The sequence below is a fragment of the Grampus griseus genome (assembly GCF_964374135.1).
Source record: "Grampus griseus genome assembly, chromosome: 6".
Taxonomy (NCBI): Eukaryota; Metazoa; Chordata; class Mammalia; order Artiodactyla; family Delphinidae; genus Grampus; species Grampus griseus.
Window position 1 is genome coordinate 10,852,103 of NC_139000.1, and position 13,020 is coordinate 10,865,122.

Below are 13,020 nucleotides of genomic sequence, written 5' to 3' on the forward strand. Positions count from 1 at the left end.
ATTTGCTACAGATTCAATTCCAAATGACAATGTGGATTCCAGGCTTCTCATAAACACCAGCTGTTACCTTTTCTAAGCACAGGTATTTAAATCCTTATCCAGCCTGACTGGTCCTGCACCTTCAGGGCTGGCTCTTTCCTCTTCCTGGAACATCCTCCTCTCCCTGTTTTGCCCCAAACTCCTGCTCATTGTCAGCCCACGTGTCATCTTCTTTCTAGAGAGAGCTTTCCTTGTCAACCCTGATGCCCCGAGCAGAACAAGCCACCCCATTCTCTGGGCTCCCCCTGCATCGGTCCATCCCTCCCTGGGAGCCTCACCTCTGCATCATCTTTATTCACTTATGTGTAGGGCTCGCCCGCAGACCCAAGGCAGAAACGAGACAAGCACTTGCTGAATTTACAACACTTAGCAAACACTTCTTGAATTTTAATGGCCGTTAATATTTGGTCATTAAATCTTATCTATCATCATTGTTTTGGGAAGATTTTCATAAAGATTTTGGTGCAATGCAGAACTAATGACAGCTGTCCCCATCCCCTGCAAAGTTATGCACAGTCCTCCGTCTCTGAACAGTGCCGAATATAACTGAACTTGGCACGTCCCAAGCAGGTTTGCAAAGACTTTCCAGATGGAAGACACATCAGCCAGGGATTTCTCAGACAAGAACACCTTTCTCCTTCTTGGAAATTCATGTGTTTCTTAGTGGGTCAGCTGAGCCCTGCGTTTCTTTCCTGATGAAAATGCTCTGAAGCAAATTGGTAAAACCATAAACCATGGGGGCATTTTAAGCTCTTCTTCTCAACTCCACTCATTCATTCATTAGAAACCTCAATAAAACCAAGCATGTTCAGCTTTCCCAAGTATATATGAATTTCACATATGATTCAACCCAGTTCAGCAAACATATTTTCATAGGCTGACAGCACCCAGAGCTAGAAAGTTCCTTGAAATGAACAAACCACTAGCCTTGGACACAGAAGGTTAACAAAAGCCAGAGTTTGAGTATTCGCTAAATTGTTCTTTCTACACTGGGGGTATTTCCAGCCCTGGGCTCTTTAGCTGTGAAAACCAAAATGATTTTTAAAATATAAGAATAAGATCAATGACATACCATTTCCTTAACCCCAACAATGCTAGGTACCATGTTGGGTGTTTAAAATAGACCATCTCACTTTCTTCATGGCCCCATTTTACAGAAGAGGAAATTGAGGCTCAGAGAGGTCATTTACCCAATGTCACCTGGCTGGTGAGGGATGGAATTGGGAACCAAACCCAGCCTGGTCCAGAGCACAGCATTTTGCCATCATGCAGCCCGGCTCTTTTCTCTCAGGGTGATTTCAGGGAAACAGCAGTGCCTCCTACCGTAAAGGAAAATGCCTGTGCCGTCACTTTGAGGTGTTTCTATGTCCTGAAAACAGGCAAGATTCCAGCCGTGATCTCTCCCCAGACAGTGCTTAAATACCAGTGCTCTATGAGACGAGGAGAGAGAAAGCGCCTGACTGTTTTCATTCCAGCCCTGACCTGCAGCAGCCCCAGCGTCAATGCAGCTGTGCCCCAGTTCTGCAGACCCGGCCAGATGCTGGCGAACCAGGGGCATCTTTCCCGCCAGCCGCTAGCCAACGCTGAGTAATCGTATCTAATTACACTTAACTATGTCATTACCCACTCCAACATGTGCGAGGAGACACCCAGAAGATGCCACTGCCACGGGAGCCCACCACCTCCTCGCCTTGTTTGTGACATAATTATGGGACTCTCTGCTCTGCCAAATGAGGCTGTAATTAACCCTAATTGCTCAAAATGCAACTGGCTAATTCTGGGAGATTAATCAAGGGGGACTCAATTGTTAGTGAATGACTTAATATGACAAATTGCTACATTACCCGAGGAAGCCCCACTGCCCCCAGCCATCGGGGAGGTGTTCTGGTGGACCCTGGACCAGCAGTGTCTATGGGCTTCCCAGCTTTCTCCCCAAATTCCACCTAGGAAATGGGCCCCTGCATCCCAGCCAGTAACTGGAATGGGGAGGATGAACAGCATAGATGCCTTTGGACCCCCTGTGCGTGTGTGCACGCACATACACGGTTTCTCCTACTTAACGTGTCACCTCTGTGTGAATCTATAGATGTTCCCCTTCCCTTGGGCTGATGCAGCGTCACACCGGGAAGCACAGTTTGATGACAGCTCAGGCGCAGGAGAAGGATTTCAGACTCACCTGCCTCCTTGGCCAGGCACCTTTGGGCAGTGTAGAACCTATACAACTGTACATGGCAACCCTGCCCAAGCAGGTCAAACACCAGTCCACCTGAAGTCCTCCAACAGGACTAGGCAGTCAGAAGCTGTGACAATCCCTTCCGTGGCTCAGGAAGGTGGCTGACTCTGAGTCTCCTCCTGACGTAGGTCTCACAGGCCTGGGACACAAGCCAACTCTGGACAATTACTTTTCATCATTCCAGGCTGCCCACAGGATGCTACAGCACCCGGCCCTGGCCAATCTGCCCAGCCAAGCTCTCTGTCCCCTCTAGTTCTTTGCAAGCCACTTCCTCCAGGAGGCCTCTCTGGTCCCCTAGTTCAGACCACGTTCCTTGCTGGAGTTCCACTGACCCCCAGTTTCTTCTGCTTTCTTTCTTGTCTTTCTCTCCTGTGAGGCTATGTGCTCCCTAAGAGCAGACCTGGGTCTGTTCACACACGGCGGTGTCCCGGGTGGTGCACTCCATGAATCTGCAGTCCATGAACTAGGCAGGCGAAGCCCCACCCCAGAGGCTTCTGTCCAGGAAGGGAGGCAGACCCAGGCGCCAGTGACCCAGCGGATGCGATCACGGCCATGACCTAGTGCCTGTGCGCAGGTGTGGAGACAGCACAGAGACGGGAGTGCCGTGGAACAAGAAGGCTCCCCAGAAGCAGCGGCGTTTGGACTGAGGCCTGGAGGTGTCAAGGCGGGCACCCCAGGCCCAGGGAATGGCATGTGCAAAGGCATGGGGTGTGCGAGCAGCTCACAACCCCAGAAGCCACTTTCCGAAAGGCTGCCAAAGGCTGCCTGGCTGAAAGGGTGGGGCCCGTGTAGGGAAAGCAGCGTCCCCGAAGCTCCGCGGGTCCTAGACAAAGCGGCTAAAGAGGCCCAGACACAGCTGAGACCAGAAAGGAGGCAGACCAGCTCAGAGCCAGGAAGCGCACCCAGTCCGCTCGCCTGCGCCCCTCACTCTCCTTGGGGCCTCCACGACTCCCTCTACGTCTGTCCTTCTAAGCAGTGCTGACTCCTCTGAGATAACACTGTCCCATTCACACGGAAACCCCAGGGACAGGACCAGGGCCTGGCATCCCAGCCCAGAGTGTGGGACAGAGAGGCATCTGTGCGTGTGGCTGACTGGGACGGAGGGCAGAATGGTCAGGTAGTGACTCTGCTCCCATCACTGGAAGCATTCAAGGTGCCTGGGGGCTGCCAAGGGGCATCCTTCCGTGGCCGGGACAAAGCAGCCTCAGGGATCTGTGTTCCTCCAAGACTCTCCAGTGCACTGCAGATGAAGGAGGAGGGCTTACCTGTGGGTCGGGAGGGTGCGCGGGCCCCGGGGTGTGGCAGAGGTTGTTCGGGCTCCCTCCATGGGGCAGGTGGCTAGGCTGTCCTGCCATCCTGCATGCCAGCCGCACGAGGACACGGGCTGCAACAGAAAAGAAGGGCTTTCTTACACACAGGCCTGTGCACATTCTCTTCTCGATGGCCCTCGGATCGAGGAAGTAATTTCACTTGTCCCATTTTACAGATGCGCAGGCTGAGGTGCCAAGCTGTTAGGTAACTTGTCCTTGGTTATGCGGCTTGGAAGTGGCAGAACTAGCTCGACGGCCCGTGTGACACACCTCCCTCCATCACGCTGTCCCGACTAGGTTGCTAGGGCTATCCCCGTTGGATAGAGGGGAACACAGATTCTGTGCAGGGAAAAGTCTAAAGGTGCCCCCACCATCCAGCAAGGGAGGCGCCAGATTCAATGCCACACGTGCCGGACTCCAAAGCCTGTTCTTGCCCCGTTACTGTCCTCTGGGCCTCACCCCCATAGAAACCCAGGCTGGCAGCCTAGTGGCCAGAAGAGAGAGACCTTGAGTCAGACTGCAAGTAGCAGCTGCAGGAAGGACCCCACACGCCCGTCCTTGCTGGGACCTGGCGCACCCGACACTGGGAAGGCCGAGGCCACGGGTCCTACTCAAGTCCTGCACAAACCTCCAGGCAGGGGCAGAGCCCTCTGCACAGGGAACAGCCCCCTCAACCTCCAGGGCTTGGGCTGCCACATCGGAGGCCCCCAGGACAGTCAAGGATGCCACTCGCCAGCGGCCATAGTAACCGCAGTAGCTGTCCTGATTAATTGCCCACCATGTGCCCAGGCCTGAGCTAAAGGCCATCTCCGTACCACTCCCAAGATCGCTTCCACTGCTGGTGTCACAGGCAGCCTCTGCTGGCCTCCCCAGCAGACAAGCACCTCCAGGGCAGGACCCAGGATGAGGCGCACAGAAGACGCTGTGTGGCTCACGGTGCTCCTGGACGCAAGAGGGAAAGCGTTCCTCCTCGGGAGGAAAGCCCTCCGTTCACCCACAAGCATTTCTACAACACCTAAACCTCGGTGTCCAGGGCCAGGCCTGGGTTCCCCCAGGATGCCTGGAAGACACGGGGTGCAGGGCGGGCATGTGGCGAGGGCCCCCTAATCAGGCTGCTCTTCCTTCCACCAGACCCCGCCCTGGCATTCCCACGGGCACCTCTCACTTGACCCTCCCCAAACAGAACCCCGAAGGGCTGGCCAGGCTATCAGAGCAGCTTCGTCTATACCCTCTGGAGCGCTGGAGTCCCTAGGAATCAATGACCCAGGGGGCGAGTGTGCAAGCCAGTTCCCCTGCCTCCGGTCAGGACGCTCTGGGGGTAAGTCACTCCAGAGACCCGAGTGGGGTAGTGATTTGGTCTGAGATCACACCCTGCTTGTCTGCCTCCCCCACTCCCTCGTGGTTTCCCCCATACAGTCTCGTCTCAGGGTCTGCTTCTGGAGAACCCAACCCAGGACATCGTCTTTCTCTCTAGACGGACTCTGCCTCTCGCCACCTGTAAGTCACCTGGTCACCTGCACCCCCAGCCATCCCCACCAGCGAAAGCCCAAGCGGATAGGTGTCGCCTGGTCCAGTGGGTTGGCAGGTCCTGCTGCGTGAACCGGGTGATCTGGGCAGTGGGAAAGGAACCCACACCAATGGGGCTGTTACGGTCAGTGCCACTGAGATCTGGTCACAGATCACACTTCCTTCCTCCCCACTGTAGCTCTGTCTGGTAGCTGATGGGCCAGCCCTCCCGGGCTCAGAGATGTCTACGACACCTGTCAGAGTCTGGCCACCAAGCCCTGAACTGCCTGCCGAGCTGGACCTTCGGCCTCCCCGCCTCTGCCCTTGAAGGCACTCCGAGCCTCTCTAGAATCTGCACGCTGGCGTCCAGCACCCATCCTTCCTCTGTGTCCTCAGGGCAGGCCCAGCTCCTCCCTCACACCCCTTTCCTCAGCATTTTGGGGTAAAACTGCTCTCTAGCATACAAAGTAGATGGCAGAAAGCAAGGACACATGGAGCAGGGGCACGGTCTGCTGATGGTACCCCCCTCAGCCTAGCGGGGAGGCCCTGGTGGCTGAAAGCAACCCGTCAAACCCAGCCCGGCCTGTGCCGTGTCCTGCCTGTGCAATTGCCGGTTTTGCTCCTCACGCACGGCATCTTACGTGCTTCGTCCTAACGTGTACATATAAAGAGGTAGATCTCGTGCTGTCGTCTCTTTGCTCTTATCTCAAAGGGGTGTCATGTGGAGGGTATTAAGGGGTGTGCCTGTACTTCTGAGGCCTCTCCCCAGCCCCATACTCCCACCTCTGCCCCAGCCCAGGCCTCGCCCCCGCCTGGACTCCTGGGTCTCCACCAGTGCCCGGTGCCCTTTCCGCCAAGCCCTCCTCCTCCAGATGGGCCACCAAGGTGGCTTCCTGCAATGCAGATGGGGCCACAGCACCTCCCCACCACCTGCGCCCGAGCTTCCGCACTGGAGCGCACACCCCCCGGGTGACACAGTGAGGACCTGGGTATGAAAAGCCCCAGGATAAACAGATAAACACGAGCAGCTTCCCAAGGCAGTGCTGTTACTCAGGAGGGCAATGTGTGCGGCAGTAAACGGGACACAGCGGGGACAAAATGTAAAATGCGCATGAATTTTAAGATAAAGCCGGAGACTCCTGCAGGCTCTGCAGCTGCTTCGGGCTGCAGCCCCAGACCCCTCGGGGTGACATGTTCACCGTCCTCTGCCCTTAGGGAGACCTCCGGGAGAAGGCTGGAGGAGAACTGTCTTCAGCAAAAAGCTTCTGTCTTTATCTCAGAAGGCACCAGGTGTGGCCCAAAGGCCAGGTCCACACGTGACTGGCTCACCTGCCCACCTGCTCACAGACCACGCGGGCTGGAAAGCACGGTGCCTCCATCTCGGGCTCCAACGTCCCGCCTCACCCAGCCTCCTAGGGCCAGCGGGCCTGGGTTTGTATCTCCACCCTGTCACTCCCCAGCTGGGACCTTGGGCAAGTCACACTGGGCAGAGACCTAGGAGGTATTTGCGAATGTCATTCCCCACGTGGCGATCTAGCATCTGCACCCAGAGGCGGTCTGCAGGCTCTCAGGAGCTCACCTTGTTCCTCACACAGGGCTCCAGGAGCAAAGTAAGGGGCTCTGGCCTCATCAGAAATAATAGTAATAATGATGGTAAGCCATCATTAAAGGGCCCATGCTGGGCCCTTTCTTTATACATTTCACCTCTGTTAGCCCATCTCACCACCATCTCACTAACACCACCTCCACGAGACAGCTTCTGTTACTGTTCCACTTTACAGATGAGGAAACTGAGGCACAGGGAGGTTGAGAGATTTGCCCAGATCACACGGATCACAGGTGGTGAAGCCAGGACTCACACCTGTGATGCCACCTTTGCCCATAACCCCTGCACTGCACCCCTCACAGGCTCTTACCAGCAATACATCACTTCCTTTGCAGTGGCTCCTTCAAGCCCCCTCCACTCAAGAATGGGGCAGTGCTGAGTGGGTAGGGGTGATCCCAGGGCCGGTGCGCCACGTGGAGCCATTCCCCCGACAGGGGGCCCAGAGCCCTCTCCCTTCGGGATGGCAGCGAGCAGATGCAGCACTGCTGTCCACACGCCTGGTGTGCCAACCCCCTGGGGTAAACTGCTGTGCCTAAGAGCAGTTCTGCCCGGAACCTAATAGAACCGGCTATACCTCATGTCCCCACGAGGAGGAAGGGCCTTTGCTCCAGGAAAGGAGTCTGCAAGTCACAGCCCACCCCCGCACCCTGCCCCCCAGTGCCAGAGAGGGCCAGATAAAGGGCAAGGAGGCAGAGGGGGAAGGAAGGGGGAGGAGAGAGGGAGGAGGAGGGAGGAAGGAAGTGAAGGTTCTCTGAGGCGTCCAGTGGCCAGATCTCTTCCACTTAGCCTGGGCTGTTGACAGACCCATTTTACAGACGGGGAATCAGGCTCAGAGAGGGGAGACTCAAGGTCGTGTTGTGAGTAGGATACAGAGGGCAGATCTGAACCCAGCTCTGATTCCAACGCGCCTCCCAGGTCCAAGACAGCCTCGGCCTCTTGAGGCTCTCCAGGGTGTTGGATTTCAGAAGATTTGCACTCTGTTTGTCTGCACCCCAACAGAAGCCCAACCCCTTTACCCTGGACATTCCTGCCAGAAACTCCTTCTTAGGGGGTTCAGATGCAGAAAGACCAAAGGGATCCGGAGGGACGAGACACGGAGAGCAGGGAAAAGCCCGGGAAAAGCCCCTCCGTGCACTGGGCACCTCCGGGAGCTGCCTGTGCCCTGCGGCTCCTGCCAAGTTGCAGAACAATGGGGCCCAGGCTGCCAAGCCCAAGTCAGGGGCCAAAAATCCGTGGAATGTGAGACCCGGAGCCCCAGGCCACACGGAGCTGCCACCTCAAAGAGGGCCTTTCTTCTGCCGGGAGCCGGCGCTGGGGTGGCAGAGTGCTTCCCAGCCTGGGTTCCACACATGTGCCCGTCTACCAGGCACCCGGGGCCTGGATGAGGATGAGTGCCAGGGTAAGGCCGCGGGTCTGTTTGGGAGCCTGACTTGCCTGGGTTCAAATCCTGGCCCGGCTTCCTTTAACCACGCAGTGTCTCAGTTTCCTCATCTGGAAAATGGGGCTAACAGTAAGATCTACCTTTCAGGGTCACTGAGAATTAAATGTGTTAACAGATGTAAACTCCTCAGGACAGAGCCTGGCACATGTGAAGGGCCCTCTGAGGCTTTAGCTGTTACCAGCGTCATTACCACCGACCATCCCTGGGCAGTGGAGGAGGAATTGTCTCCATGTGACAGACACGGGAACTGGGGCTCAGAGAGCGGCAGGGACTTGCCCAGGGTCACACAGCTGGTAAAAGAGCTGGGGCTGCTGGACCCCCAGATCATTCTGTCTACCGCACTGCACGGCCTCTCTGGAATGGCTCTGGAGCAAATACCCTCCTCGTCACTTACGAGATATGGGGCTGCCTTTGCAAAGCCCCCCGACATGCTCCTCCCGCCCTGGCCTTCGGCAAGCCTCTTACTAACGTAGGGTGTGTCCCAGGGAGACGTGGGGGCTTGGGTTTAATCCAGGCACTTCCTGGAAGCAAGAGGTTCCCACACTGGGCTGGGCTCTGAGGCTTGCCGAGAGGCTTTTCTTTTTTTTTTTTTGCGGTACGCGGGCCTCTCCCTGCTGTGGCCTCTCCCGCTGCGGAGCACAGGCTCCGGACGCGCAGGCTCAGCGGCCATGGCTCACGGGCCCAGCCACTCGGCGGCGTGTGGGATCTTCCTGGACCGGGGCACGAACCCGCGTCCCCTGCATCGGCAGGCGGACGCTCAACCACTGCGCCACCAGGGAAGCCCCCAAGAGGCCTTTCTGACCGTGACTGTCACCTGGGGCGCTTGCTTCCCAATTTCTAAAACTTCGTTTAGGGGAAAGTCACATCCCTCCTTTGTCTCCTGCCAAATACCACACTTCGTGGAGGCTGGCGGCTCATCGAGGCCGTACCCTCCCAGTAAAAGACGACCCAAGACACCAGAAGGCTCAGGCCAAAGACCCAGCTCGGGGCAGGTTTGGGGGCCTGAGTGGATAGGGTCGTGTGGGTGCAAGTCTCTGTCTACACCTCACCTGGCTCCCCAACCCTGAGGTGGAAGCAGCGAGTGTCTGCCTGCCCTGTTCTGCATGCTGTATGTGCATGTATGCGTGTACGGTCAGGCCACAAGGCTTTGAGCCCAGCCGTGCTCTCGGTCTGTCCACTGGGGTAGGGGCGTCACTGCCCCTGGTTTGGGTGGGGCTGGTAAAGGCCCACGTGGCTCCCAGGCTGACAGGGAGAATCACAAAGGCAACCTTGGAGACTCAGCTTCGGCTGGACCCGGACCCTGTGCCGTTTCTCTGGGGAAGAGGCCCCTTTTCACTCCTTCCTGCTCAATGAACAGCTTCACACGTTGTTTTCCCAAAGGAGGAAACCATCCTGGTGACTTCACACCCTCCTACACACACGGAATGAGTGACCCAACGCCAGTGCAGGCACCAGGGGCTATCTCTGCTTGTCCAGCAGGCTCCTGGCAACAGAAGCTTAGGATAGGTGCCCGCTGCTGGGGACCTTCAGCCAGCCGGGAGAGGAGAAGCGCCACAGACCAGTACGGCCCAGCACACCCCTACACAGATGGCGCTCTGAGACCCAGCGGGAGACCAGGCAGCTCACAGGCTGGCCACTGGTGAGGCCAAGGCCGGACCAGCTGCAGCATCAGCCAGCATCCACGGCAACACCTCCCCTGAGCTGAGTAACTTGACATCTCCCAAGAGACCCAAGCGGCGCTATCACCCACCTTTTGCAGGTGAGGAAACCAAGGCTCCAAGGGAAAACGTGACTTGCCAAAGTCAGTCCACACAGAGGAGAGAGCTACCATCTGAACCTGCTCCTCAGACCAGGGAGCCTGTGAGTAACGAGAAAGGGATGCCACCGACTTCATGTCCCCACACGAGGCCTGGGCAGTAAGGAACGCCCCACCCACGCAGACCGGCTGTAATGACGGCGCATCGCTAGCGGAGCCCGCACTGTGGGTGCGCCAGGCACGCGCCAAGGGCCGTGCACGCCTCGTTCCACCTCACAGCCACCCTAGGTGGGGGCCGCTATAATCCACGTAGTGCAGAGGAGGAAATGAAAGTTCAGACTGGTTAAGCAACGGGCCCAAGGTCACACAGCAGGCATTAGGCAGAACTGACACTTGAAACCACGTCTGCCAGACTCCCGTAGTCCACACCTCCTTGGACAGTGAGGGACTGAGTGAATGAATGAATGAATGAATGAATTCTGGCCCAGAGGCGTGGCTCTGGCTACTGTATCCTTCCCCCACCCCGGCCCCCCTTCCCTTCTGGTCTTGGGATAAGCAGACGTTGCCCATTCATCACTTGACAGGAAGCAGCTCGATCTCAGGCCAGAGTCACGGGGGCCTTGGGAGCTGTAGGGGATGAGCCACAGATGGTGTCTGGTTTCCTGACTGGGCCTGGGAGCCCTCACCACCCGCCCCCCCCCCACCAAAAGCCACACTTGCCACTCAGATTCCGCAGCTCCACGACCAGCAGGAGCCTGGCTTCTCTGAGACACGGGACCCCGTGCAGCCCCGGGAAGGGCGGTGCAGCCTTGCAGAGAGGTCCCTGAGCCCCCTCCTCAGGGCAGTGGGGCCTCTCACGGGGTGGGTCTGCAGAACCCGGAGGTCAGCGGCTGAGGGGCAACGCAGCACCCACCCAGCTCACCTCCCCGGCACCCTACCCCATCCTTTTCTTCCAGCTCCCCTCTCCTCACCCACCCCCCACCCCCAACTCTCTCCAGCCTGGGGCCTCCCTCCAGAGCTCCAGACGCCAACCACCAAAAGTTCCAGGCACTGAAGACTCACCTGCCCTCCCCTGGGTCTTCATCTCAGCGACGGGGTCTCCTGTCTGCCCAGGAACGCGGCAGGAACCCAGGCTCCTCCTCCGGACGCCTCGCCCTCCCTCATAGCCCACACCTGGTCTTCATCCAGCACTGCTGATTCTTTCCCCAAACAAGTCTCCACTTACCCAGAGCCCCTGCCCTCTGCTGGCCTGGCCCCTTCTCTGTGGGGTCCCTGTAGTTGCCTCCTGCCTGATGACCTGACCTCTAGCCCCACCAAAGGAGGGTTCCCCCACCAAGACACAAATCTCAACCTGCTTCTCCCCACCCAAAACCGCGCAGAAAAATGCCCACACGCCTGAGCAAGGCGTCCCAAACTCCGTCCAGCTGGCGCCGGCCTGCCCTCCTTAAAGTCTACCCCGCCCCAGGCCCCCGCACGTGGGGGCCTCCCCTTCCCAACCACACAGCACCCCGGACCTTCCACACACCAGCCTCTGCCTGGAACCTATGACCTCTCATGGGGTAAAGTCCCCCTCCTGCGTCAGGACCGGGTCCTGGGTCGTAATCAGGCTCAGCACTTCTCGTGGGATCCTGGGAGAGACCCGCCCCCTACCTCATCCATAAAGAGGAAACATCTGGACCCCGCAGGGTGGACTCCCAGGGGCAGCCGGGTGGTACCAAGCAGCCTGCAATCTCCCAGTCAGTGGAGGGGGGCTCCTCCACCCTCCTGACGCCCCAAGCAAGAAACATCTGTGTCCACGCTCAGGATCCCCGAGGTCTCAGAGCAGGAGAGACCACCAGGCAATTCACAACACATCACACCCACACTGCAGGGCTTCCCTGAGCCTTTCTACAACTGAGGCGGCTCCAGATCGCCTTTCACTTTCTCCTTCTCGGGTAATAAAACCCAATTCTGGAAGAAAAAAATGTAGGAGCTGTAAACATCTCTCAGTTCAAGGAGCAATGAGGCATTTGGGTTCTACCCGGGAAGGCCTTTAGCTCCAGGACCTGGTGAAGGAAGATCTGCTGAGCACTTGCTCTGCACCAGGGAGTGACACGCAGCACCTCGACACACTCCTCCACAACGTCTGCGCTGCCCTCTTACAGATGAGGAAAGATCGGTGCCGAGCAGTTAAGTGACTTGCCAAGGCCTTGCCGCTGGTAAACGGCACGCACCCGTGTTAGAACCCAGATCTGACTCTCTCCAAAGTCTGGGTTTTAATCTCATCTACCTGGGGACATCCTTGGAGACCACTACGGAGCTGGGGGAAGCTGCGGGGTCTCACTCTGCGAGGAGCCTCAGACCCCTCAGGTAGGTCCACCATCCCAAGGACCCCTGCCCTCCAGGGAAAGGAACCTGCTCTCTCCTCGAGGCCTTGGCAGGCTCTGCCTCCCTTGCCTGGAATGAACTGCCTCCCGGCAAACCTGGATCCTCCTTCCAGGCCCAACCCAGGGCACCCGCTCTAGGCAGCCTTCCTGGACTCCTCTAGTCAGCCACTCCCAGGTTCCACCGACCTGGTCTCTGTGCCGTCACTGCCTGCACACATGTCTTCTTCTCCCTCAAGTGGAGATTTCCTCAAGGGCAGAGACCAAATCACTCTCCTTGTGGCCCCAGCAGGCCGCAGAGGGGGGGGTGACCCAGTACGTAAACACCAGAAGCCAGGAGGGAGAAGCCCGGGGAGAGCAGAAATTCCTCTTCTCCCATATCCTGTCTCAGACCACGGCTCCTGCCCTGCCAACCGACAGCCGAAGGGGGAAGCCCAGCAGAGCAGCCCTCAGGCAGATGGAGGCTCAGGGTTTGCAAAGAGCTTGCCCCGGGCCCAGGAGGACATCCATAATCCCACCAGTGGCCTCTACACAGGGGAAGTTCTTCAATCCCTGGCCTCCCCTAATTCCCTCTCCTGCTCTCTTTTTAAGGTTTGAAAGGGTGGCTGTTCCTGGCAAGAGAAACTTCTGTGGAGAACTCACTGCTCAGACATCAGGAAGGGGCCCAGGTAGCCAAGACCCAGGCGGGAGACATAAGAATTCCGTCTCCTGTTTCCCTCGTCACCTTGGGAGTTCTGGCAAAGCCCGGGATCACCCAGCATGAAAC

General features: G+C 57.7%; 1 protein-coding gene across 2 annotated transcripts in view; it reads right to left on the bottom strand.

The window, feature by feature from the left end:
• NEK6 (NIMA related kinase 6) overlaps positions 1-13,020 on the bottom strand; it is an 85,210-nt gene that overhangs the window by 38,701 nt on the left and 33,489 nt on the right. For both annotated transcript variants that reach the window (XM_082656740.1, XM_082656741.1), the window contains exon 2: positions 3,538-3,656. In XM_082656740.1, coding sequence (XP_082512866.1) covers positions 3,538-3,627 — 90 coding nt within the window. In that variant the 5' untranslated portion in view covers positions 3,628-3,656. The remainder of the gene's footprint in view (positions 1-3,537; positions 3,657-13,020) is intronic.